This window comes from Vanacampus margaritifer, chromosome 4 (genome assembly GCF_051991255.1).
Source record: "Vanacampus margaritifer isolate UIUO_Vmar chromosome 4, RoL_Vmar_1.0, whole genome shotgun sequence".
NCBI lineage: Eukaryota > Metazoa > Chordata > Actinopteri > Syngnathiformes > Syngnathidae > Vanacampus > Vanacampus margaritifer.
The window spans coordinates 11,733,503-11,759,685 of record NC_135435.1 but is presented as its reverse complement, the minus strand read 5'-3'; the positions used below and the strand labels follow the sequence as shown (position 1 = coordinate 11,759,685).

Here is a 26,183-nt window from a genome sequence, read left to right as displayed (position 1 = left end):
ATCGTTCTTTTTGTTTTGTTCTATATTTAGGTTTGGAAAAAATATATTTTCCTCTTAATTTGTACTCCCTTTCTCCTTTTTTATGTGATTAGCATGTTAACTGGTAAAATTTCATTATGGGCTTTATACATTATTTTGAGGCGGTTAAACTCCATCAATTCAATACATTTTTTAAGTTTTTAGTTGTATAAATAATTGATTAGTGTGGTCTCTGTACATCTGAAAATGACACAAATAGCATGTTTCTGTTGAAGAAAGATTTTAATATAGGTTTTACAGGCGCACCCCCACACTTCAATGCAATAGGTCAGGTATGGAACAATCAATGAATTATATAACAATAACAACGCATTCTTACCTACTGGAGAGATACCTTAGATTTAACTATGTGTTTTCCATGTTAAATGTTCACCAATAATAATACCTAGAAACGTTATTTCATTAGTCCTTTCTATTTATTTTTCCTGCATTGTCAGCTTTGCTTCAACATCTATATTTATGCAACTGAAAATCATAAATCTGGTTTTACTAATATTTATAGACAGTTTGTTGGCATTGAACCACTTCATAATATTCTTAAACTCTTTCTCTAATACTTGATATACATTAGGGGTGCTTAAGTTCGGTCCTCGAGAGCCCCTATCCAGCTTGTTTTCCATGTTTCTCTCCACTAACACACCTGATTAATGATCAGGATTGTTTTCAGGCTTCTGCAAAGCTTGCTGATTAGCTGATCATTAGATTCAGCTGTGAAGAAGCGAACCCACGCTAACTGCATTCTAGGTAAGTGACGGTACCACTTTGCCACCTGGAGCCCGGCGAAAGCGCAAGTATTGAGACACGGCCCGCACGTCGCAAACCAGAAACGGAAACAAAGTTGATGGGTGAAAACCCCGAAGTTGCGCCTCTTCCGTGGCATATAGTCCATAATACAGCAGAGCTGTAAATAAGCAGCTATTGGATGGCCTGGCTATAATCTATCAGAGTTTCCATCTACTGTAAGAAGATTGTGGTGCTACCAGCACATTCTGTACCGACAGATAATGTGACCTCTTCAGTGGCAAGAAAGTTGGATGGTCTGGCAAATTTGTATACCTGGGAGTGACTTAAGGTTGCTTCTAGTCACTTTATTGAACCAATTTATTTCAGTGAAACATTTAAGATTGGTGGTCAAGAGATGTAACCTCTGAGCACACGTGCGATAAGTATCATGTAATGCTGCGAAAAACACAAATAGAATATAGAAAGATATTGAACACTGTCACTGTTTGAAGACTTGTATTTTATTTAAGATGACATAAACACTTTTCCATCAGACCACAAAAAGTCAATGTTCCATTAGGGTCTATTTGGAGCTTCATTGATTGCTGCGATTCTCATCAGCAGGCTTGTGTTTCTTGATCTGATCCTTACTTGGCAGTCTTTTGCCAAAAACTGAGAAGGAAAAACATTTCCGCCCTTCTACTGCTTATGCTCACTAGTGTCACAGGTATCCCAGATGACTTGGGGCGAGAGGTGGTGCATACTCGAGACAATCGGAGGACAGAGGAAAACAACCATTTACACTCATATTCACACCAATACACAACCCAAGAATCATGTTCTGGAATGTGGGAGGAATCTGGAGGACCCAGAGAAAATCCTCGCAAGCACAGGAAGAACATACAAACTCCACCTAGGATGGCCGGAGCCCAGATTCAAACAGTCACCCTCAGAACTGTGTTCGAATGTGCTCACCACTCAGTGATCCGTGTAGGATTTTTTCCCCTTTGTCCTCTTAAATCTGGCTTCATTAGTGTCGGTTGGGCTGATCTTTTTTAAAATTATTTTTTAAGTCAGATGGCCGACAAGCAATCAATCACAAAGTGGATTAGTTTTAGATGTTAGGTTCTTGGCTGTTACTCACACTGGTGACATGCTGGCCAGTAGCTGCGTTGAGGATGCTCTTTTTTGTTTTGGAACTTTAAACAGAGATAATCATAATAAAAGACAAAAAACAAAATTGATTATATATTCAATATACAGTTTAATTATATTGAAATTTTGTAAAACTTTATTTATTGTAGAAAACTTCCGGGAGCTATTTATTTACTGATGTTTTCATTTCATTTTATAAGACATGCTATTAAGCCTGCTAGCTCCTTGCACTTGTTAGATTTAAAAAAAAAAATTACTCTATTTCCTAAATTTGAGATTTTTTTCAAGTCTAAAAAGGCATTCAACCATTCAAACCATGCGTTCTTACGTGTGCAGCTAAATTTGGCTTTTGAGAGAATCTTTTACCACAAACTGAGCAGGGGAAAGGTTTATCTCCAGTGTGTGTTTTTGTGTGTCTGATTAAACCATCTTTTGTAGAGAACGTTGTACCACAAATTAAGCATGCAAATGGTTTCTCCCCAGTGTGAGTTCTTGCGTGTGTAACCAAATTTGGCTTTTGAGAGAATCTTTTACCACAAATTGTACAGGCAAAAGGTTTCTCCCCAGTGTGAGTTCTTGTGTGTGTCCTTAGGTTTCCCTTTATAGAGAATTGTTTACCACACACTGAACAGGCAAAAGGTTTCTCCACAGTGTGTGTTCTTGTATGTGTTCTTAAGTTTCCCTTTCCAGAGAATCTTTTACCACAAAATGAGCAGACAAAAGGTTTCTCCCCAGTGTGTTTTCTAGCATGTGTTCCCAAATGTCCCCTCTGAGTGAATGTTTTACCACAAACCGAGCAGGCAAATGGCTTCTCTCCAGTATGGATTCTCATGTGCACTTTCAAAGTATACTTGGCATCAAAGGTTTTCTCACATTGACAACATTTCCAGCGTTTGTTGTCAGTGTGACATGTCCTGTCACCTTTTGACTGCTCCTCGTCATCAGTGTCAGAAGTATGTGACGGTTGGTTGTCACTGTCTGATAGTGGAGCTAAGAGGCTGTCTGCTTGGGATCCACCATTACCTTCACCTTCATCATCTTCTTCACTCTTGATGACGACATCAGTCAATGGTTGATTGGTGATAACAGCCTCTTGTTCTTCTTCTTTGACATGGGGAAGTTCTGACTGTGTCTCCTCTGTGATGCAAGACGAAACTCTCTCTTCTTCCTCTTTAAAGAAAGAGGAGTCTGGCTCCTGCTCATCTGGGCTAAGATATTCTTGACTGACATCTATAGGACACAAAAACACATGGTGGTTAAGTAGAGTCTCATGCTGTGATTCTAAAATATAATGTTTTGTTTTTTTATCATGCATGTTGATTATGAAGAAATGTGCACTGTTCTCATCCTAGGTTGCTGTATGCTTCAGCAATAACTGAAACCACTGGCCGGGAGTCAAACCTGCCCCGTCTGCACGGAAGGCAGCAGCTTGTACTACCACACACTAACAGTTGATGATGGTAACGTCATAAAAATAAATTCCTGTCGCCCTTATAGGGATGATTCTAAGAAGTGTTTCATCTACCTAATTGAGTTTCAGGAAAGTACTTCTTGTACAAATACATAAATACAAAAGACAGAAAAGGAAAGCTTGGCTAAAGACGCCATTTCCTTTCGAGACCTCTGACTCTGCAACAAAGCAACATGCATAAGAGAAACGCACTGAACTCGACAAACAGCAGATGATTTAACTCAAGAAGAAAATCAGTAGACTTGAGCGAGGTGGAGGAAGTGGCCGTTAATCAGGAAATCACCAACTTCAACTGCTGTGCAAGTTGTGCAACTGAAGAAAAGTTCATCCTGCATCTTCTTCCCCTCAGTCAACACACTTTCCATAAACTCAATTGCAAACAAGATTAAATGTGTCAAATCAATATATGTGCTTGTTCTTTGTCTGCCAAGATATTTTGTCTTGTAGGCATAAACAACGCAAGTATAGCTGCTACGTGAAAAGCAGCTAATGTGCAAATATGTTACAAGCGGATTAACAAAAACTAATGTAATAACTTGTTAATGAAATAAAATAAAAACAAAAATACTTTTAAAAACTTAAACTAATTGAAATCAAACTAACTAAAACTAACTATAATTATAGCGCATAATATATGATAATATTATGTCCTGCGCTTTTGCCTTTTTCAATTAATGTCATATGTGAGTTTTCAGGATCCATTTTACTTCTATTTATTTCGGTATTGCTATACATCCGTTCAGAAGAAGGAAAGTCAAACAGCGAATTGAGATCTGTCGTTTACTTTATTGCACAATACTTAGTGACCGATTTTTTAAAATTATCTTTGCACTCGACAAACATTTAAAAAAAATAAAATAATAAAATGAATATTATAACAAGAACAAAACTCAGCATTTTTTAACAAATAAAAACCAACAAACCTGCTCTAAAACCTCATCAAAACTAATTGAATTTAAGAAACAAAAGTTAAAACAAAAATAAAATAAAAACTAACCATAATGAAAACTCCAAAACTATATCCTGATGTGAGACTGAGCAAGAATAAACGAGTTGCCTTATGGCTGTTTAAATCCAATTAATGACTTGACTCGTCTTGCTTGGATTTTGCCACAGTAACTAACTAGAACTTAAACAAGTTAAAAGAAAACCAACCTGCTCTCTGGAACACAACTCGAGGCTTCTTGAAAACAGCGTCCAGTGGTTGACGTGGTCGCTTGTTTTCTTTTGTCCGAGAAAGTTCCGTTTTATACTCATCTTTCACAATTTTGGCAGACATTTTCCCACGACAATCACAACACTTTATACTCGACAAACCGAGTATTTTTTTTCGCAGCTAGCAAGCTTTGCTAAAATGAGCTAGCTGGAGACGTTTCAATGTGCTTCGAGACGTGTTTATCCCGACACGAGGACTTAATTCATGATGTTTTTGTCCAGTAAAGAAGTGATCGGACGTACTGTGTAACTGCTTCAGTAAATTCAGTTAATTTGGGTGGAGTTATTTTGTTAATGCCGTTCAGTTTGATAATCTGTACACAAAGGTAGAGCTGTAGCGGATTTGAATTTTGTACGGCAATTCCACTTGGACAAACAACTTGCCAGTTGCCACAGACATGAACACTGATGAAATAACGATTATAAATAAATCATGAAAATGACATTATTTATAAGTCTGTGGCATGGAGGCCATTGCTTGTTCCTGCATTGGGTCTGAGATAATCACAGGAAATTTAAGAAAAACCCTGTTTGAATAAATGAATTTCTGTCTGTTGGCCGTAGAGAAATTGTGCTATTGTATTGTCTCCTTTCCTATTATAAAAGTTGTTCAGGAATAACTATGACAAAAAAAGATTAAACGTCGAACCCAGGAACCGTTCCTAATATATTCCGAAAGTCAAGGAAGTCTCGGGTCGGTTCAGGGTGGAAACGACAATATATTGTTTCCAACTACAGTTTGTCCAAATGGAGCTGCCGTACCTTTACCGACGCAGCTTTACTTCCGTGTACGTTTTGCTTGCTCGCTCTGGAAACAAAAACAAGTGTTCTTGATTAGTACGGCCTGAAGCCTCGATGCATTATGTCCCATTAGTTCTTCACATGAGTAAAACTTCACTCATTAAATCTTCGTGTGCTGATAAACTCGTCTCGGTGCACGTGGAAACAATCTCGGCCTAGTTTATCTTAGTTTAATTTGCTATCTGTAAACAAAGAGGCGTGTCTGTTATCATTTATCAGCACGTAGTTAAACAGAGATCAAGTAGGAGTCAAAAGTGTCACGAATACTGTTCGAGAATGTGTGTCAAACGTGAAAGAAGAGTACGAGGAGGAACTTTGTCGAAAAAAAGAGGAGAATGAGCAGCAACGTCAACTATACAGCGCTGTTTTCAAGAAGCCTCAAGATGAACCACAAAGAGCAGGTTTGTTTACTCTCGCTTGTTCAGTAACAATGTTAGTAATAACAGTAAGCTTGGTGTTTATGTACTGTGTGACGTCACTGCTACCGTTGTACGTGTTAAGCTGTGTTTTTGGTGTGTGTTTTTGCTCACCTCTAACATTCATTTTACCTTGTGTCATGCAGACATCAGTGATAACGTTCATCCTGAGCAACAAGAGTAAAATTCTAGTGTGGTGCAGGAGAAGCCAGAGTACCAACATGTCCAACAGGAAGAGGAGCCAGCGCCCCTTAATATTAAAGAGGAAGAAACTGATCTCACCAAGTTGCCCTCTAGTTGTATCATTGTGAAGGTTGAAGGTGATGATGATGATGATGAAGAAGAATGTGATGGATACCACTGTGGAGACTCACAAGAAGATAGCCTTTTAGTCACACCAACAGGTAGTGATGACACAATGCCAAACTCTCCTGGCACTGATAACGGTGAGCACTCTAAAGGTGATATGACATGTCACACTGTCACACTGAAAACCTTTTGCGTTCTCAGTTTAAAGTAAAACATTCTCTATGAAAGGAAGTTTAATAACACACACAAGAACACTCACTGGAGAAAAACTTTTTACTGCAAGACAAGTTTTGGTTCTTTCAGGATTGGTTAAACACTTGAGAACACACACTGGGGAGAAACCCTTTTCCTGCTCAGTTTGTAATCAAAGATTCTCTCAAAAGCGCACCTTGACAAGACACACAACACACGTCAAAGATAAGTCTTTCTCTTGCACAGTCTGCAATTTACGTTTCATGGCTCGTGCTGGATTGGTTTATCACATGAGAACACATCCCAGCGGGAAATCTTTTTCTTGCTTAGTATGGAGTCAAAAGTTCTCTCAAAGACGAACGTTGACAAGACACGCAAGAATGCACACTGGCGAGAAACCATTCAGTTGTGTTGTGTGTGATAAAAGATTCTATGACAAGTTTCGGATTAAGAAACAAGTGTAATGGTGAGAAGAACGGCGATAAATTAATCTGTGATAATTTGCTAAGAAACTTTGGCTCTTTGTGATAAGATGTAGAAGTGGACTTGTCATGCTCAATAAAATTCAAATTTTCAAACAGGGATTAAGTTCAATCAATGCTTATTGTCCTTACCACACTCTCTTCAATGTTATCCTTATCTCATATAGATTACATGAATTACAATGCTTGTTCATTAATTTAACACAGAGAATAGCACAAACGGATCATACAAAATACATGGACCTCACGGGGCTGGACGGGCAATAGGGTGTACGGGCATTTGGTGAGCTGTAGCCTATCCCACCTGACTTAATGCCAGAAGCATAGATGTATCCTGAAATATTCACTACCAGCACAGAATGCATACAACCATTCAGATTCATAATACCTCCACATAATTTTTAAATCTTCAATTAACTGAAGATACAATTTTTTGGGAATGTGGGATGAATCTGGAGTACACAGCGATAACCCACACAAGCAAGTGGAAAACATGCAAACCCCACACAGTAAGGCCAGAGCCCTGTGTCAAACTCTATCCTTCCAAGTATGAGATTGAAGATTTGCTAACCACTTTTTCAAATTGATGTAGAGAATTTAATAAATGTGCACAATTTCAATTTAACTGGATTTTAGTCAATATTGGTTTCCATTTGAACTTAGATGATACATTTAAAAATATACTATTTTTAAATGTATCACATAGCAGTAGTATTTAAATAGTTAAAAAAAAAAAAATCAACACAAACATACCGGTAGGCAATAAGTTGCCACCTTATGCATGCCTGAACATGTACGTGCTGAAATAGGTGGAGAAAAAAAGTATAAACTTACTTAGTAAGCGGTTCAGGTTTCTGTCTATTCAGAGAGAGAGAGAGAGAGAGAGAGAGAGTGTGAGAGAGTGAGAGAGAGAGAGAGAGATAGACCAGTCACGGGGAAGTTTTATTTCTGTTTTAGTCCAAATACTTATATTTGTTATTATTATTATTATTATTAAAGGTGCATTGTGCCATTTAAGAAGGTACTATTAAAGCTTTTTCTACATTATGCATGCTCCACCACTGTCCAGATGAGTACGAAGAGCCCTAACTGTTTTACTGGGACTGCATCTATCAGCTTTTATCTTCCCTTTATAGTAGAGTGTGCGGACCCTGCACACTCCACAGTTTCTTTGGGGAGGGGAGTGTCAGAGTTTTTCTTACCTCATTTGAAGTCATGTTTTCGTTTGTCAACTGTGGCTGTCGCTTTAAAATCGTGGACTACTCGCACGCGCGCCATGAATGAGCTTGACACAGATGCTGCAGTTACGCTTTAAGCCAGAGGTGGCAGTCATGAGTAAAAAAGTGGCAAACTGCACATAGATCCTATATTGAGTTACGGCGATGTAGTTTGTCCATATGTGTTGCCGTAGGTTGACATCACCTCCTGGACGCTCTTTTCAAGCCACAAGATGAAACACACACAACAGGTTTGTTCACACTTTTGCTGTTTTCTCCTTCAGACTTCGGAGAAGTCGGACATCCCCACAAAGTGATATCTTTATGGACAATTGGATAGAGAAATTCTTCCAAATTTGTACAAAATTAGTAGCGGATAATGAGATTTGCGATCCAGTTTATCCCAATTATGTTTTAATAAACCCTGATGTAATTTGTACCTTTTCTTGATGAATGAGTAGCCATTTTTCTCATAATTTTGATAATGACAAAGTACATTGTATAGGTCTTCAAAAGATTGTTTTGTTCATGAAAAAAAAATACAACTATTCTTACACCTTTTTTTTCTTCAAAAATTTGCTTTTTCACAAAACTTGGCAAATTTTAAATTTGAGAACTGCTGCTCAAGAGGGATGATGTGACCTACAAATTCTTGCAGAGAGAGATGGTGCTTCACAATTTAATACTTTGTAGGTGATGAAAATTACTTATTATATAAATTATAATATTTTGATAATGTATTCTCCATTTACAGGGAGACAGGATACAAAATATCTGTTTATTGAGTTGTGGTCTGCATTCAAGCAGCAGCGTGGAAACTTTACAGGCAATATTCCAACCTTATGATCAATAGGCATGATACACTCTAGACTGGTCACCATGACAATCCCGGCGCATTTCAGTAATCTAGCATTCAAACTTCCACTCTTTACTGACACCGAAGCAATGCTTTTGGAATGTGGGAGGGAAACAACATTGCCAACAAAGTCTTGGCAGAGAGCTCATATGAGAAATGTGCTGCGATCTTCCCTTATAATTTCTTGTCCTTATTCAACAATGGTTGTGATACAGCGTTCTTATTCCTTGGCCACATCTCTCTTGGACTTCTGGACACTGCGGGTATTTTTTTTTTTCAATTTTGAAAGCATGGTGACCAAAGTACTTACACTGTGTTAGGGGTGTAAACATTAGTGACAAATAAGACTCAGGTAAAAGCAGAAGTAGTTATTCAACTCCTGTACTTGAAGTCTTGAATGAATGTTTAATGTAAATTCTATACAAAATCAATTTTGATAACAGGACAGAATTGGGAGAAAATGTATTCATTGTTTATTAACTTATATAGTGTTCATTCTGATGATCGAAAAAAACCCCACTTGTTTTTTCTAAACCAAGAGCTAGCTAGCCTGGTTCTGAGTGTTCTCTGGCTTTTCTAAAAAATGTTTCTCTCAATCCGTTTCCATTGTCAAATTAGGTGACTTGAGCTAGGCTGTGTTCAAGTCCCCACCACAGCGGTTCTTTTTAACCTTGTAGGAGGTACTAAACCCCATCAGTTTCATATGCATATTCACCAAACCCTATACTATTGCCTAAAAAAAATAAGTTCCGAGCACCATATTTAACATCTTTATTGAACAATGTTATGCCATTATTGTGGCGTCAGATGGTGGAAGCTTAGATATACTGATGAGTGCATGAAAATGAGAAAACATGCATCAAGAAAAAAAAGCATACTGTATATCTCCAGGACTATACATAACACGAGTTTAACACATCACAACATATCGCAGAAGTCCACATATACAATATAAATACACATCCTCTGGCTTACACAGTCACATGCATCAATGTTTGTTTGTCATGTACACACCCGTTGCTGTCTGTGGAAAATCATTGGAGCATTTATCGCTATTCTTGATATCCTATTTAAGGTATGTACTAGAGAGCAAGACAATTTGGTGCACTAGTAAAATATGTCTTACTAGTAACACTTTGCTACTACTGTATGACATCTCTAGAAGGACAAGGACATGTTACTAATGAAGCAAAACCGTGCACTAGTTGACTGTGTCAAGTTAGTGACATGATCAAATTCTACTAGTACTGCTAGTAAACAAGTGTAGCTTACCTCACTAGTAGCATGTAATTGTAGTACTACTAGTGCACAAAAATGGCACTCAATATGAGAAAAACGTGGCTTGTTCTACTAGCACTAATTGGTCCCACTAGTGAGGGCAAAGAACGTACTTATACATGGAACTTCAACTGAATCCCAAGAATATTGAATAAATAAATGTTCAAACTGCTTTCCTTATCTGTTACTTTGGTGTTTATACATTTGGTGTTGTTCTAAATGAAAGGGCTGCTAATCACACACACTTGAGCGCGACACTCTCGCCGGTGTGTTTCTTCATGTGCTTACTCAAACCGGACTGATAGCAGAAACTTGTGTTGCAGATGGAGCAGGAGAAGGTTTTTTCCCCAATGTGTGTTCTGATATGTCTGATCAAACTTCTCTTCAGGGAGAATCTTTCACCACAGAATGAGCAGATGCATGGTTTTTCTCCCGTGTGTCGCCTCATGTGTCTTATCAGGTTTCTTTTGTTGCCAAATGTTTTGTCACATTGAGGACATTGCGGTTTCTCCCCAAAGTGCGTCTCCATGTGTTGAAATAACGCCGACTGAAAAGTAAAACTTGAGTTACAGACTGAGCAGCAAAAAGGTTTTTCTCCCGTGTGTTTCCTTGTGTGTGTTATTAAATAATCCTTCCGAGAGAATCTTTTGCCGCAATCGGAGCACAGGAAAGGTTTCTCTCCCGTGTGACATCTCATGTGTCGTTTCAGATTCCTTTTGTTTCCAAACGTTTTGTCACACTGAGTACATTTCACATGTTTGTCATCAGTGTGTCCTGTCACATCCCCTTTAGAGTGTTCATCATCCGTGTCAGACATTGTGTCGCCACTATCTGACAGCGGAGCTAAGCGGCTGTCTGTTTGTGATCCTCCGTCACCTTTTGTTGTCATGTGACGACTTGAGCTGCTGCTTGCAGCCTCTAACCCTCTGTTCTCCTCACGCTGACTTTTGTCTTCGTCATCTTCACTCTTCACAATGACACGATACACAGAGAAATCCAGCCCTTGAAGATGCTCTCCATCCTCTTCCACTTTAATGTAGGGCGGCTCTGGCTCTTCTTGCTCCACCCCAGATCTCTGCTCCTGCTGCTCAAGATGAAGATCTTCTTCACTGACATCTGGAGGATACAAAAAGACAAAGTCAAACTTTGCTCAGTCAATTAACATGTTTTTGTGGCATCACCACAATGAGTAGAGTGAACCCCCGCTATATCGTGGTTCATCGTTTATGCCACCACTATAATGCAGACTTTTATAGTACATAGGTAGGTCTATTGTGTATACATTATTTTCAAAATATAGACCTTAAAGGATAGGCCTTCGCTTGGTTCAACATGTTGGTGTTTAAATATACAGTATTTATTTGTTTTATGTGTAAGTAACACATAAACAGATTAAAGTAAGCGTTATTATTTGGAGATTTTTTAAACAATGTCTTTCAGGGGGATGCACACAAACTGCAACGTGGTACTTCTAAAACTACACACAGAAACTATTACTAAACGTTACTAAAGTTAACATGTGACAGGAAGAAATGAACAAACCTGGTACGTGTCGAGGCTTCTTGAAAACAGCATCCAGTAGTTGACGTTGTCGCTCGTTCTCCTCCTTCGTCCGACAAAGTTCCTCTTCGTACTCAGCTATGGTTCTTTCAAACACTACAAATACTTCTTCAACGGCCGCACTTAGTCGCTGATTCAGCAACGCTCTCAACATTTGGACTTTACACATTTTCACACGATAATCAAAACACTTTAGTTTACACTCACACTCGAGCGCTGCTTGGCGCTATGTTGCTATCTTCGCAGCTAACAGACTAAGATAGCTTGAGGAGCTTCTATGTGCAATGTTTATCCAAACATTAATAACTAATTGTAATTTATATGTTATGCAAACGAAATATTACCTACATAAAGAGCGAAAGGTACGGCAAAGAACGCAACGACGAAGACTTATCTAACCGCTGATAATGTGTTTTCGTTTATTTTTATTTACTTCCGGCACAGGAAAAAACGGTGCTTCGATCATATTGACGCATTACTGCCTCCCTCAGGTGTGAACGTATCATTACACGCTTTAATTTTCACGGAACAAAATGAATGAATTATAAACGTAAATAAACAAAATAAAACATGAAACATTCTACTGTACATCCAAACTATGATGTGAGAGAGTCGGAAACATCCTCCATTTACTGTGAAGATGCGGGACCAAGATTTAGCGTGAAATGACACATCCACACAAAAGGAGGCAGTAATGCACTTAAATGTACTAACGGTGTCTTGTCTACCGGAAATGAAAAACTAGTCAAGGAAAATAATGCGACAGGACAATGTTATTAATATCGCCGTTATTATTTGTTTACTCGTTATCTGTTTATGTTTCTCTCACGTAATCGATTAAACGTATTTTCACTGCGTGTCAGTCCGTTCTGATGTGCCTGTTAAGTTATCGTTGCACGATAGATGCGAAAAAGGAGACGTGTTTGTTTGCAACACGTCGTTAAACGGAGATCAAGTGTGAATGTAAATAGTTGGTGGGGGGAATGTGTGCGACAACGACAGCAGAGTATGATGAGGATTTCAAGAAGCAAGATGAAGAACACATAGGTTAGTTCACTTTTTCCTCTCATAATCGTAATTTTGTTTCCATAAAAATAGCATGATTTGACTGAGTAAAGATGGACTTTTTCTAAACCATAGGTGCTTGTAATCTTGTGTCCTGCAGACATCAGTGAAGATCTTCATCCTGAGCAGCGGGTGTGGAGTTCCAGGGAGCAGGAGGAGTACAAGCTCCCCTACATCAAAGAGGAAGCGAAGGATCCAGAATCTACAGGCATTAAAGTGGAAGAGGAGGAACACGTCATCAGTCAAGAGGGAGAACAGCTTCAAGGGGTGGAAGAGGACGACATCGCCAAGTTTCGATTCACTGTTGTTCATGTGAAGTTTGATGATGATGACGATGATGAAGAAGATGATAGAGGATCCCAAGTCGACAACTTAGTTCCAATCTTAGATTGTGATGACATAACGTCACACACTTGTGTCACTGATGATGATCAACACTCGAAAAGTGATGTGACATGTCACAATGACAAAACACTTTTGACATGTCCTCAGTGTGACAAAACTTTTACCAACAAGAGGAATCTCAGAAGACACATGATAATTCATACGGGAGAAAAACCATTTATGTGTTCAGTTTGTGGGAAAAGATTCTTTCAGAAGGGATCTATGATAACACACACAAGAAAACACACTGGAGAAAAACCTTTTTCCTGCTCCGTGTGTGACAAATGTTTTAGTGATTATTCTACATTGGTGAAACACATGAGAACACACACCGGTGAGAAACCCTTTTCATGTTCAGTCTGCAGCAAAACATTCTCTCAAAAGGTGGCGATGCAAACGCACGCAAGAACACATACTGGAGAAAAATCATTTTTCTGCTCCATCTGCAACATGAGTTTTAATGTTCGTTCAACGTTGGTTCACCACATGAGAACACACACAGGTGAGAAACCTTTCACCTGCTCAGTGTGCGACAAAAGTTTTGCTCATCCTGCAGGATTGGCGAGGCACATGAGAACACACACTGGGGAGAAACCTTTTTCCTGCTCGGTCTGTAACAGAAGTTTTTCAATTCACAAGACGTTGATTCAACACATGAGAACGCACACTGGAGAGAAACCGTTCATCTGTGCAATATGCGGTCAAAGTTTCTCACAAAGTGGAGCTTTACAAAGGCATGTACGATCACACACTGGCGAGAAACCGTTTGGTTGCAGTGCGTGTGATAAAAGATTTAATGATAAGTATAAGATTAAAAAGCACAAGTGTGCTGGAGAGAAGAGCAGTAACACATGAAGTCCAGGAAAATGTGACGAGAAAATTAAAGCAGTTGTGGTTAGCTGGAAAAGTGTGATTCCAAAATTGCTATCATGAACCTGATGTTCAAAAGCATTTGGACTTAAAATTTTATAATTCACCACCATTGATTTAAAATAAAGAAATCACGATGTGACTGAAGTTTTGCATTTCTGCTTGAAAAGTTTCACTGTAAAGACTGGAAATATTGATAGGCTGCTTGAAATGGCAGACATTTTATGCAGAATACATCAGTTTTTAGGTGTTATTAAATATTTGAATAAATTGATTGTCATCCTTACTAATACAGAAATACCTTGACAGAAAAGTTTAATACATTCTGTGACCGAGCTCATAAACTCATTTATTCACAAAGGAAATATTTTTTCCTATTTTATTGAATTAAAATGTCATTATACATTCCTAGTATTCCTAATAATGAAAATACTAACTGCATTGTAATAATATATGAATTCCATTATGAAACAGATTAAAACATTGTAAAGAAATAAGATGGTTTTGAATGGAAAGTGTTATCTTTTTTTTTTGTTTTGCTGCACCCCTTAAAGGTATGCAGATGTTCGAGTTTTTATTTTCCTCTCTCTTTTTTTTTGTTGTCTAATCAGATTTTAGCCTTTGTGTTCTTTCTTCCATTTCAATATTATCTGCCTAAAGCTTTCAGACTCAGCAGCGCTGGTGCTGGCCCAGAAATCTTTACGATCATTCTTTAACCAATCAGATTTCAAATTTGCCCCAGAAGGCGAATGTTATTAATAAAAATACAAATAAAAGTTTTTATTGTGAAAATGCCCCAGCTGGTGCACAAAACACAGTGTGATACTGCGTTTTTGTTTAGTATTGAGGTTTTTCGACCGGACCAGAGAGAGGTGGAAGTCGGATCCCCACTGAAGGCCCCTGTACCAAATGCACAAACACAATTTTAGTATACAGTACTGTAAATTGCCGCTACCATAGTGTAATGACGCGTCCTCACCAAAGGAGTCAGTAACGCACCAGCATGGGCCAGCTGTGTCTTCTCTGCAGGAAATTGAATGTAGGTCAGAACTGCAGGAAGCGAGACTGTGCAATTATGCCCCTAATATTGGCATTAATATTGTGCCGTTTGCTTTGTCATCTATTTATATTTAGGTCGTGTAACCGATTACGTAGCCCACTCTTCTTGTCGGCGCACGGTGACGCTTCACCTGCTATTTTAGCCCGCTAGCTGCTAACAAAGAGACGCGGAAGTTAGCCTCATACGGTACCTCGGCGATCCAGTGTGTGTCTTAATTTTTGGGATTGATTGATTATCGGATGACAGTTTGTAAAGAATGATAGCTGATTACGAAGAGGAAAATTGCCGATCAAAAGAGGAAAACGAGCGACAACATGAACTACTGGACGCTGTTTTCAAGCATCAAGATGAAAGATCAGGTTTGTTCATCTGATCATCTCTCAGATTTTCATCACTTTTGGGTCTAGGGATTCCTTACAGGGAAGATTGTCCCCGATAGTTACAACGTGTCAACAAATGGCATGGGATTTTTCTCACTTATTTACAAGAACAAATGTTTTTAGTTTGTTGTCTCGCAAAGTAATTGCAATAAAATTGTAAAGGTTTCTTTTCCTGTGTAAACTGATCAAATTACCTTTTAAAAAAATATTGCTTTCTACCCTCACTATGCTTCAAAATCATAATATCGTAACTTGACTCAGCAAAGTTACTTTTCCAAACCACATGCACATGTCTTGTTTCTTGCAGATGTCAGTGAAGAAGAGCAGCAGGAGTGGAGCCCTAGGACAGAGCAGGAAGAGCCTGATTCAGCATGCATTAAGGAGGAAGAAGACGAGCACAGCATCGGTCAGGAGGGAGAGCAATTTCAAGAGCTGGAGGAGGCTGATCTCACTCGGCTCTCTTTTAACTGTGTCGTTGTGAAGAGTGAAGATGAAGGTGATGGAGATCACTGTGGAGAAGCAGACAGCCACTTTGCTCCACTATCAGATGGTGACAACACATCACACTCTCCTGACACAGAAAATGACGAACACTCTAAAGGTGACAACAAAGGTTTGGCATGTCTTCAGTGTGACAAAACGTTTAGCAACAATGCAAATCTGAGAAGACACATGATGATTCACACGGGAGAAAAACCTTTCATGTGCTCAGTTTGTGGGAAAAGATTCTCTCAGAAGACATCGATGATAACGCACACGAGAACACACACTGGAGAAAAACCCTTTTCCTGCTCGGTGTGCCACAAATGCTTTGGTGATTATTCCACTTTGACCAAACACATGAGAACACACACGGGTGAGAAACCCTTTTCATGTTCTATCTGCGGTAAAAGATTCTCTCAGAAGGCAACTATGAGAACACACACGAGAACACACACTGGGGAAAAAGCATTTTTCTGCTCGTTCTGCAATACCCGTTTTAATGTTCGTTCAACATTGGTCCAACATATGAGAACCCACACTGGTGAGAAACCCTTTACCTGCTCAGTGTGTGCCAAAAGTTTTGGTCATCCTGCAGCGCTGGCTAGACACGCAAGAACACACACTGGGGAGAAAGTGTTCAATTGCTGTGTGTGTGGTCAAAGATTCTCTTACAAGTATCAGGTGAACAAGCACAAGTGTGTTGGCAAAGAAGAGCAGCAGTGAATTAAGATGGATGACTTTAAATAAACTGAAGAAATGCTTACTTTAACTTGGCGCAAACGCTGTTGATGTTCAATTGCAAATGAGCTGCAATGCTGGATTTAGGGTGTACAGTATTCAAATGTTACTAACTATGTTGTTATATTACTCTATAGTGCCTTTCAAAGGACCTATGGATGCTATTCATTCATGTTTAAGATTTCCTATACAGTCAATGGTTGTTGTCAAATGAACAGTTTGAATTCAACATAATCAAACATATCCAGTATTTAATAATAAATAAATAAAACTTAAAGACTGTACGTGTGGCTCCAACAACGGAAACACAAAATAGACTTTAAAGAACACAGAGGCGCAAAGGTAGCAAAGAACTCACATTGGACTTCAGGCAGAACTACACAATATACTCTGGGAAGGGTGATGTCTGAACTGCTTTTATTAATAGTGATAATAATTAAATGTAGAAAAGTACAGACTTAAAAATGTAAATGAATTTTACTGTTATTTATATACAATACCAGTTTTGATAACTTGATAAAATACTGGATTAGCTAATGTAGTGATCCTTAAAGTGTGGTACCTTAACCCTCTGGTGATACTTGAAAGAATCACTTAAAGGTTGAAATTGCATAATGTTAAAATGCTTAAAAATGTAGCACAGTGCTTTTATTGTATTTTTAAATGCAATACATTTGCATTTAATAATTTAGAAATTCTCCATCTCAAGCATTTATTAGTTTTTTTTAGTTTTGCTTTTCTATTCAATAAATTTAAATAATATCGGTAATTCAGTACAGTTTCTTATTTTGCTATAGTTAATTAAGTGCAGCGTTAATGTTCAAACCTTTTTTTAAAGGGCGGGGCCAAATTCCGAGAAAAGAACTCGCAAATTTGCCACTTTATAAAGTCGTAAATTCGCGAGTTTATGAAGTGGCAGATTTGTAGGAATGAAACCTCGACCTAAAAAAATATAAGTACAGTAACGTATGACTTGTTTTTTGTGTCAGAAGCTATAACGTGTAATGACTCCTCCACACTTGTGGCGGCAGTAATGTACTGAAAGGTAACAATTGCGTCTTGCTTGCCGGAAGTAAATGCAAAGAAAAGCAAAGTTAGCATGACAGCGTTTAGCATGTGTCCGGATAAACTCGTCTCGGTTCGGTGCTAGCTTAGCTCGTTAGTTGCTAACAAAGAGACGCGTTTGTTATCGCGAAGTAAACATGAAGTGTGAGTGTAAAGTGTGAAAATGTGTACAAAAAGTGTGAATGAAGATTACGACGAGGACCTTTCTCGAACAAAAGAGGGAAACGAACGTCAACGACTGGACGCTGCATTCAAGAAGCATCAAGTTCTGTTACCCAGAGAAGGTTAGTTCACTCTCTTGTTCATAACTACTGTACAGTAGGTTTGATAGTAGTAAGTTAATTTTCGTAATATAATCCTCTGTTGGAAAGGTAAACATCAGGTATTTTGTGCCTGGTACGATGCCCACCAGAATAGCATTGGCAGCTCTGAGGGTTCTCGTTCATATAACATTAGTACAGTAACAAGACTCCACACCACGAGGCACTTAAAAGTGTTCAAGGACTTTCTGCATCATTGGATATTATAATTACTCCATTACTGGTCTTGAAATGGTTCAACGGTTCTCTACATCATATGCACAACTGTCATTATATTATAGTTACCGCACTACTGGTCACTTTATTTTTGCTTGATGGCTCTCCTCATTGTTTGCACAGCTGTCATTAGCCTGTACTTCAGTACTAATACTCATACATTACGTAAATACTTTGTACATATGTGTCACTTCTTTATTTGTCATAGTTGCTTGTTACTGCAAAACTAGTGTAGCGCATACTACCGGAGACAAATTTCTGGTGTTTTTTATTTATTTATGTTTTTAATAAATATATATGCAACTCCTATGCTTTGATGTGCAATCAGATGGTCATTGTTTTACACACGCATCATCACCATCATCATCACAAATGTCACATGTAGGCTCTTTACCACACTGTTCTTTCTTTTCTTTTTTTTTAAGGGTACAGCCATAAAATTTGTTTTTCTTGTCTCCAGGAGACAACAGCGAAGAATATCTTCATCCTGAGCAGCAGGAATGGAACTTCAGGGTGGAACAGTATGAGCCAGAGCCCCCAAATGTTAAAGAGGAAGAGGAACAGCTAGACTACCCTTACGTAAAAGATGAACAGGAGCCAGAAAAACTTCATATTGAACACGATGATGACGTGCCCCTCAACATTAAAGAGGAAGAAGAGGAGGATGATATTACCAACTTTCCATGGACTTGTGTCATTGTAAAGGGTGAAGATGAAGAAGACCAAGATGAGTGGTCAATGCTTCATCCCAGTGAAAGTGAGGACAACAGAGGGGAGAAGCCTCTAAGCAGCAGTTCAAGTCAATACATGACAACAGAAAGTGGTGGAGACCACTGTGGACAAGCAGACAGCGTATTAGCTCCACTATCAGAGAGTGACGACATAACGTCACACACTTCTGACACGGATGATGACAAACATGTTAAAGGGAAACCTTTTGCTTGTTCAGTCTGCAGCACACATTTTAGTGTCCATTCACGTTTTGTTCAACATATGAGAAAACACACTGGGGAAAAGCCCTTTTCCTGCTCAGTTTGTGGTCAAACATTTTCTCAAAGAGGCGCGTTGACAAGACACACAAGAACGCACTCTGGGGAAAAACCTTTTTGTTGTTCCGTCTGTGGTAAAGGATTTACTCAGAAGGAACATTTGGTAACACACACCAGAACACATACAGGAGAGAAACCTTTTTCCTGCTCAGTGTGTGGTAAAAGTTTCTCTATAAAGGGGAATTTGATAACGCACACAAAAATACACACTGGCGAAAAATCTTTTGTCTGCACAGTCTGCGATTTAAGTTTTGTTGACCGTTCATCATTGGTTCAACACATTAGAACACACACTGGGGAGAAACCTTTTTCCTGTTCAGTGTGTGGTAAAAGATTCACTCAGAAGGGACAGTTAAACACACACTCAAGAACACATACTGGAGAAAAACCTTTTGCCTGCTCAGTCTGCAACTTGGGTTTTGGAGATCGTTCCACATTGGTTCTACACATGAGAACACACACTGGGGAGAAACCGTTTTCTTGCTCAGTTTGTAACAAAAGATTTGCCCAGAGGGCACATTTAAGAACACACACAAGGACGCACACTGGAGAGAAACCTTATGCCTGTTCAGTGTGCAACACGAGTTTCGCTGATCGTTCATCATTGGTTCAACACACGCGAATACACACTGGTGAGAAAGTGTTTGGTTGCAGTGTGTGTAATCAAAGGTTTTCTTACAAGTATCAGATGAACAAACACAAGTGTGCTGGTGAGAAGAACAGCAGCACAAGAAGCTGAGGATTATGTTAGATCCTAAATGAAACATCTTCAAAGTAATAGCATATAATAATGTCTATGTCAGAACATTACATGATAGTTTGATTGACCAGAATCAACCTTACTCTTTGCACAAAAAGTTTGTAGCATTAGTGTCACTTGAGTATGATAGCAACACAACACTGTATCAGACTCCTGCATGTGATCAGAAAATAATGTACTGTTTTTGTCTTTAGAATTTGTGACATATTAGGTGGCACTTCAGTCAAGGCCATTCTCGTAAATGTCTTTTGTAACTGCAAACAGATTCTGTCACGATCACGGATCTGCAATTGCTGTTCTGCTGAGAATACTTTGTGTTTTGCATCCTGCAAGCTGCTATGTCCAACTTCTGCTCTTCTATGCATAGAATATAATAAAATGATAAAAAAGACCAATCCTCATGTTTATTTTGCTAACATACAGTCATACTTAAAAAAATAAAAAATAAATATAGAGGTAATATTCAATTTTTTGGGAGTACATATGACAGTGTTAAGGCAATGAATTGTGCCATACAAAAAAATAACAGACATATGTTTTGAGCATGACTGTAGGTTAACCACAATACAGTAATACTAGGCATTACGTACAAAAATCTACGTTTAAGAGTGTATGCACAAAGAGGGCATACGTCTGGCTCACATTTTGGAGATCCGGGTAAGAATCTCCTTTGGAACAATGTTGCCTATATGAAGATCTTGTGACTACAATTTTCGCGTTTGTAACAAACTAAAACATATAAAAATCGGTAAATTCAACGAATTACTATTGCAAACTACGACCAAGGATAGCAGAGGACTCCCGGTTCAAGATGGCCGCTGCGTCGTAACGTCATCAACCCGCCACCACGATATGCCGCAGGTGGAGCATGCGCTTTCTCTGCTGTCCATCACGGCGCCATCTTGAGTCCTTTTTCCTGTTAGCTTTGCTGCAAACAAAGACGATAAGACGTGGGGAAGCAAAGCTCAAGTTTATGACGTGTTGGGATAATAGTTTGAAAATGTGTAAAGTAGAAATGCTGAGAGCGTTGCTGAATCGGCGACTAAGTGCGGCTGTCGAAGAAGTAGTTGGAGTTTTTGCAAGGACGATAGCAGAGTACGAGGAGGAACTTTGTCGAACAAAAGAGGAGAACCAGCGACAACGTCAACAATTGGACGCTGTTGTCAAGAAGCAAAACGTGTTACACGTAACAGGTTCGTTTATTAACCTTATACTTTAACATTAAACACGATTCTTCCTGTGGTGGGAATTTCTGTTGAGCCTAGTTCAATATTAACAGCAAGGCAAACATTCAAAAGCATAAACAATAATTGCTCAGTAAACTTGAACACTAGCATTAGGGTTGTAGCCTTCGATTGGCTCAGAAGTTCTTGAACAAAATTTGTGAAGCTGGGTGATCTAACGTCAGACCATTTTCTTACGTCCTGTTCGGGCGTCCGGGTTTTTTATAAATTTATGAAAATGTCCGGTTGGCATTGCGTCACTAATAGGAGGTGACATACACTGTGTAACTGCGACTGGTACTACAATTTCAAGGGAATATGGTCACCCTAGTACAGACGCTCCCCAACTTACGAACGAGTTACGTTCCGAGCGATCGTTCGTAAAGTGAATTTGTTCGTAAGTTGCTTCAGTGCTATATTTTGTATTATAATTTATGTTTAAAGAGAATACGTACAGTACTGTACTACGTATGTTAGAGAGAGAGAGCGAGAGACACACACAGCATGTACATGTACGTAATAAGATAAATAAAATGAAGTTTAACTTACTTTTGGAAGATGTACTCGATGCTTAAGGATTTGATGGAGGAGGAGGAGGAGGAAGAGGAGGATTTTATATCATGAGAGGTTCTTCGTCGTCGCTGGAATGGGCTTCAAAAGTTACTTCCTCCTCCGTAACTTCAATGTAGGAAGAAGTTGAGGGTCGCAGAGAAGAAGATGAGGGTTGATGAGTATCTTCCTTGGAGGATTTACTAGAAACTGGCCGAAAGAAGCGATCTAACTACGATTGCACAGTTTTCTTCTTTTTTCATCATAAATGATGCGGTAGCACTGTATGGCATCATTCAATTGATTTGCAACCTTTGTGCAACGTTCAATATTTGGGTCTTGCTTCTCGAAGAGTGCGATGGCTTTATCTATGAGCGACAGGCGTTTCTTCTTCTTCCTCCTCCTCGACACGTTGCTGAGCCTCCAATGCTGGGTGAGCTCTCACAGCGCCAAGCGTCGGTATTAGCGGCGGAAAGAAGCACTACAGTACTTGGAAAAGGGTGCGCAATAAAAAATCTAACTTACAGCATCTCTTTCCGAACATTTTTTGACATGCGCGCAGACATGTTCGTATGTACCGTTGTTCGTAACTCGAATGTTCGTACGTAAGTAGGGGACCGTCTGTATCTCGAAATGTTTGGGCATTGTTTGTGGTGTCCCCTAGGGTTCAGTGCTGAGACCAATATTATTCACCCTGTAATGATTTATTATACTTGTACAGTATGTTCCAATTACTGAAGTTTGTGTTGTTTCCAGATGGCACAATTATCTCAGCTTACGGTGTGAAAATTTTAGGAAAATCCAAGTTCCTTCTTTTATTTTATACATTTCCCACTAATGACGTAATGGTACATTTGTTTAACTGTCGTTAAACTACAAAGCACAATCAAACAAACTTGAATGGCTTTTCCAAACTGCATTTGTCTTCTTGTGTCACACAGACATCAGTGAAGAAAATTGTCATTCTGAGCAGCAAGAGTGGATTTCTAGGGTGGAGCAGCAAGAGCAAATGCCTCCCAACATTAAAAAGGAAGAGAAGGAGGATGATATCACCAAGATGGCGTTTACATATGTCCCTTTGCAAAGTGAAGATGAAGCCAAAGGTGAGAATGAGAACAACAGAGGGCTGGAGCAGCCAAGCAGCAGCTCAAGCCATTACATGAAAACAGAAGCTGATGGAGACCACTGTGGAGGATCCCATGCAAACATCTATTTACCTCCAGTCTCATATGGTGACAACATGTCTGCCACATGTGATGAACACTCTAACAATGGTACCACATCTCACATTGATAACCAAGTTTTGACTTGTCGTCAGTATGACAAATCCTTTGGCTTCAAGCCATCTTTAAAATGTCACTTGAGAACTCACACTGATAACAATGACTTGAAATGTCCTGAGTGTGACACCACATTTCCTAACCAGGCAGATTTAAAAGGACACATGAGAATTCATACTGGAGAGAAGCCATTTTCTTGCTCAGTGTGTTCAAAAGAATTTGATCACAGAGGAACTTTGACAGCACATATGAGAACACACACTGGTGAGAGACCATTCGCGTGCTCAGTATGTGGTCAACGATTCACGGTGAGATCGAATATGGTAAAACACATGTTAATACACACAGGGGAGAAACCTTTTGTTTGCTCGGTGTGCGGTCGCAGAGTAAATCAAAAGAGTAGCTTAATTACTCACATGAGAACGCATACTGGAGAGAAACCATTTTCCTGCTCAAGCTGCAGGAAAAGTTTTTCCGATCGCTCCTCAATGATTCGACACATGAGAACGCACACGGGTGAGAAATTGTTCAGTTGCAGTGTGTGTGATCAAAGATTTTCTCGTAAGGACAAGCTGAACCAACACAAGTGTGCTAAGAAGAAATTTAGCTGAGCGAGAATGACTTAATTTTGTATTTTTTAATTTTTTTTTAGCAATACTGCACAAAATGTTTGATCCTGTCATTGTGTGTGTTACCTGTGGATATGCATCAAACATTTGAAATTTGTACAATAAAATGTATTTTCCAGTCTTCGTCTTCACTGTCTTTTGTATCATTCAGGTTATTGTGGGCCGTTAGGACATCAATTAGAAGGAAAGGTAAAAAAAAAAATCGTATTGCACAATACAGTACATACAAAAGGCAATTAAATAGTGCTTTATAAGGTAAAAGATATATATATATGTATACAGAGGCTTGAAACGTTTCCCAGTCAAATTATGTTGCATGAGTGCAATTTACAAAAAGAGAAAACCCCGCCATACAACATTTCCTGGGGACTTTTAAATTGTGTGGAAAATGCAAAATGTCTCAGAGAAGAAAAAAGGTGTGGCATACTAGATAGTGTGGGAAGTAATAATGTTTAAGTTGGAAAGAGGACTACATATGGACAAGTTTCTTGAAGACTGTGGTCTGATCCAGTTGAGTGAAATACTGCTGGTGGATACAAATTGAGATGGGAAATGTGAGGATTATGGGCTGTGGCGTCCTGGACAAAGAAAAGCACATCATGCAACTGTCTTCATAAATCATGTTACACCAAGTAAAATAAGGAATTACTAAAAATAATTTGGGGTGCTGAATCAAAAGTTTAATGTGTGATTACACTCTGCAAACTGAAAGAGCCCAGGATAGTCTCACTGTGAGACAACTACGTCAGAAACTAGATAGTGTAATGACACCTCCTCACCTGAGAGAGGCAGTAAAACACTAGAGTGTGCTGTCTTGTTTGCCGGAAGTAAACCTAAAGGAACGCAAAGTTAGTTAGTGTTTAGCCGTCACAACGGCCTTTATTTTGTTGTACCTTCTTGTTCTTGTTGTTGTTTTTATATTCTGTTAGTATTTCTGTCATAATCACACAGCTGATAAAATGTAGATTTTTGCATCTGGAAAAACTCTTCCCCGCTTCTCCAGTTAGCTACTAGCTAAAAAAGGGACACCAATACGTTGCCAAGTGTGAAGTGTTTTGATAATCGTGTGAAACAACATGTATAAAATAGAAATGCTGAGAGCGTTGCTTAATGCGCGACTAAGTGCGGTAGTTGAAGAAATATTTAGTTGTGGAAAGAACGATAGCAGATAACGAGGAGGAACTTTGTCGAACGAAAGAGCAGAATGAAAGACAACGTCCGGACTACCGGACGCCTTTTTTAAGGCTCAAGATGAGTTGCACATACCAGGTTTGTGCACTTTTTCCTCTCAATATAATAAGTACAGTATATTTTATTAGCACGTGTGTGTGTGTGTGTGTGTTCTCTGCAGCTACGTTATGGGAAAGCACTCCCAATGGTATTCCTACCCAAGTAACTTGTGTATAAAAAGTTAAGCACGTCAAAAAGCCTGGTAACGCGTGTTTGTATTATTGTGTCTTGCAGATGTCAGTAAAGAAGATCTTCCTCCTGAGCCGCGGCAGAAGAGCTTCCGGGTGGAAGAGGAGGTGGCAAAGCCCCCCAGCTTTGAAGATGAAGATAAGGCCATGCGAAAGAGACATGAAGGAGAGCATCTTCCGGGCTTCCCTGTGATTCGTGTTATTGTGAAGACCGAAGGAGTTCATGACAGAGGGTTGAAGTCACATCTTCATTCTAGTCAAAGTGAGGAGAACACAGCACGCAGCTCAAGACAACACATGACAACAGAAGGCGATGGAGACAACTGTGAGGGATCAAAAGCAGATAGCCGCTTAGCTCTACTATCTGATCGTAGCGACACAAAGTCTAACACTGGTGATGAGCACTCTGGAGGTGATATCACAGGTTCCATGGAAAACACACACTTGACATGTCTTCAGTGTGACAAAACTTTTGGTACCAAATACACTTTGAGAGTGCACATGAGAACACACACAGGACAGAAACCTTTTTCTTGCTCATTTTGCAATAAAACATTCTCTCAAAAAGTAAAGTTGATAACACACACAAGAACACACACTGGAGAGAAACCCTTTTTCTGTTTAGTCTGCAACAAGAATTTTCGTGATCATTCAGCGTTGGTTCAACACAAGCGAACGCACACTCGTGAGAAACCGTGGCCAACACTTCTCGTTCAGATCAAATATGGTAACACACATGAGAACACACACTGGAGAGAAACCTTTTGCCTGCTCAGTGTGTGGACTGAGAGTAACTCAAAAGATTAGTTTAACAAATCACATGAGAACAAACACCGGAGAGAGACCTTTTGCCTGCTCCATCTGCAACAAAAGTTTTTGTGACCATTCAACATTGGTTAGACCCATGACCACTCACACTGGGGAGAAAGTTTTCAATTGCAGCGTGTGTGAAAAGAGATTCTCTTGTAAAGAGAAGCTAA

The 26,183-nt window shown here is 39.1% G+C and overlaps 5 protein-coding genes and 1 long non-coding RNA gene across 7 annotated transcripts; 4 read left to right on the top strand and 2 right to left on the bottom strand.

The window, feature by feature from the left end:
• Positions 1–1,276: 1,276 nt before the first annotated feature.
• Positions 1,277–5,255, bottom strand: LOC144050800 (uncharacterized). The gene is made up of 2 exons (XM_077564392.1): positions 4,544–5,255; positions 1,277–3,147 (listed from the first exon to the last, which is right to left on the bottom strand). Exons 1-2 carry the CDS (start codon positions 4,665–4,667, stop codon positions 2,219–2,221), a joined length of 1,053 nt encoding a protein of 350 aa, XP_077420518.1. The 5' UTR covers positions 4,668–5,255; the 3' UTR covers positions 1,277–2,218.
• A 135-nt stretch (positions 5,256–5,390) lies between these two features.
• On the top strand, positions 5,391–6,905 carry LOC144050805 (uncharacterized). Its single transcript, XR_013293934.1, has 2 exons — positions 5,391–5,805; positions 5,967–6,905. It is a non-coding gene; the product is annotated as an uncharacterized LOC144050805 (long non-coding RNA).
• Positions 6,906–9,633: 2,728 nt separating this feature from the next.
• On the bottom strand, positions 9,634–12,129 carry LOC144050799 (uncharacterized). The gene is made up of 2 exons (XM_077564391.1): positions 11,697–12,129; positions 9,634–11,270 (listed from the first exon to the last, which is right to left on the bottom strand). Exons 1-2 carry the CDS (start codon positions 11,881–11,883, stop codon positions 10,390–10,392), a joined length of 1,068 nt encoding a protein of 355 aa, XP_077420517.1. The 5' UTR covers positions 11,884–12,129; the 3' UTR covers positions 9,634–10,389.
• Positions 12,130–12,435: 306 nt separating this feature from the next.
• On the top strand, positions 12,436–14,441 carry LOC144050796 (uncharacterized). The gene is made up of 2 exons (XM_077564387.1): positions 12,436–12,761; positions 12,880–14,441. The coding sequence occupies exons 1-2, from the start codon at positions 12,698–12,700 to the stop codon at positions 14,016–14,018; spliced, it is 1,203 nt and encodes a 400-aa protein (XP_077420513.1). The 5' UTR covers positions 12,436–12,697; the 3' UTR covers positions 14,019–14,441.
• Positions 14,442–15,027: 586 nt separating this feature from the next.
• LOC144050792 (uncharacterized) lies at positions 15,028–20,495 on the top strand. Of its 2 annotated transcripts, XM_077564383.1 has the most exons (3): positions 15,028–15,452; positions 15,781–16,086; positions 18,756–20,495. In XM_077564383.1, the coding sequence occupies exons 1-3, from the start codon at positions 15,350–15,352 to the stop codon at positions 20,081–20,083; spliced, it is 1,737 nt and encodes a 578-aa protein (XP_077420509.1). In that variant the 5' UTR covers positions 15,028–15,349; the 3' UTR covers positions 20,084–20,495. The 2 variants fall into 2 exon arrangements, with proteins under 2 accessions (XP_077420509.1, XP_077420508.1); XM_077564382.1 differs by lacking the exons at positions 15,028–15,452; positions 15,781–16,086 and adding an exon at positions 16,703–18,043.
• Positions 20,496–20,975: 480 nt separating this feature from the next.
• LOC144050794 (uncharacterized) lies at positions 20,976–23,905 on the top strand. The gene is made up of 2 exons (XM_077564385.1): positions 20,976–21,297; positions 22,818–23,905. The coding sequence occupies exons 1-2, from the start codon at positions 21,078–21,080 to the stop codon at positions 23,765–23,767; spliced, it is 1,170 nt and encodes a 389-aa protein (XP_077420511.1). The 5' UTR covers positions 20,976–21,077; the 3' UTR covers positions 23,768–23,905.
• The last annotated feature ends 2,278 nt before the right edge of the window (positions 23,906–26,183 follow it).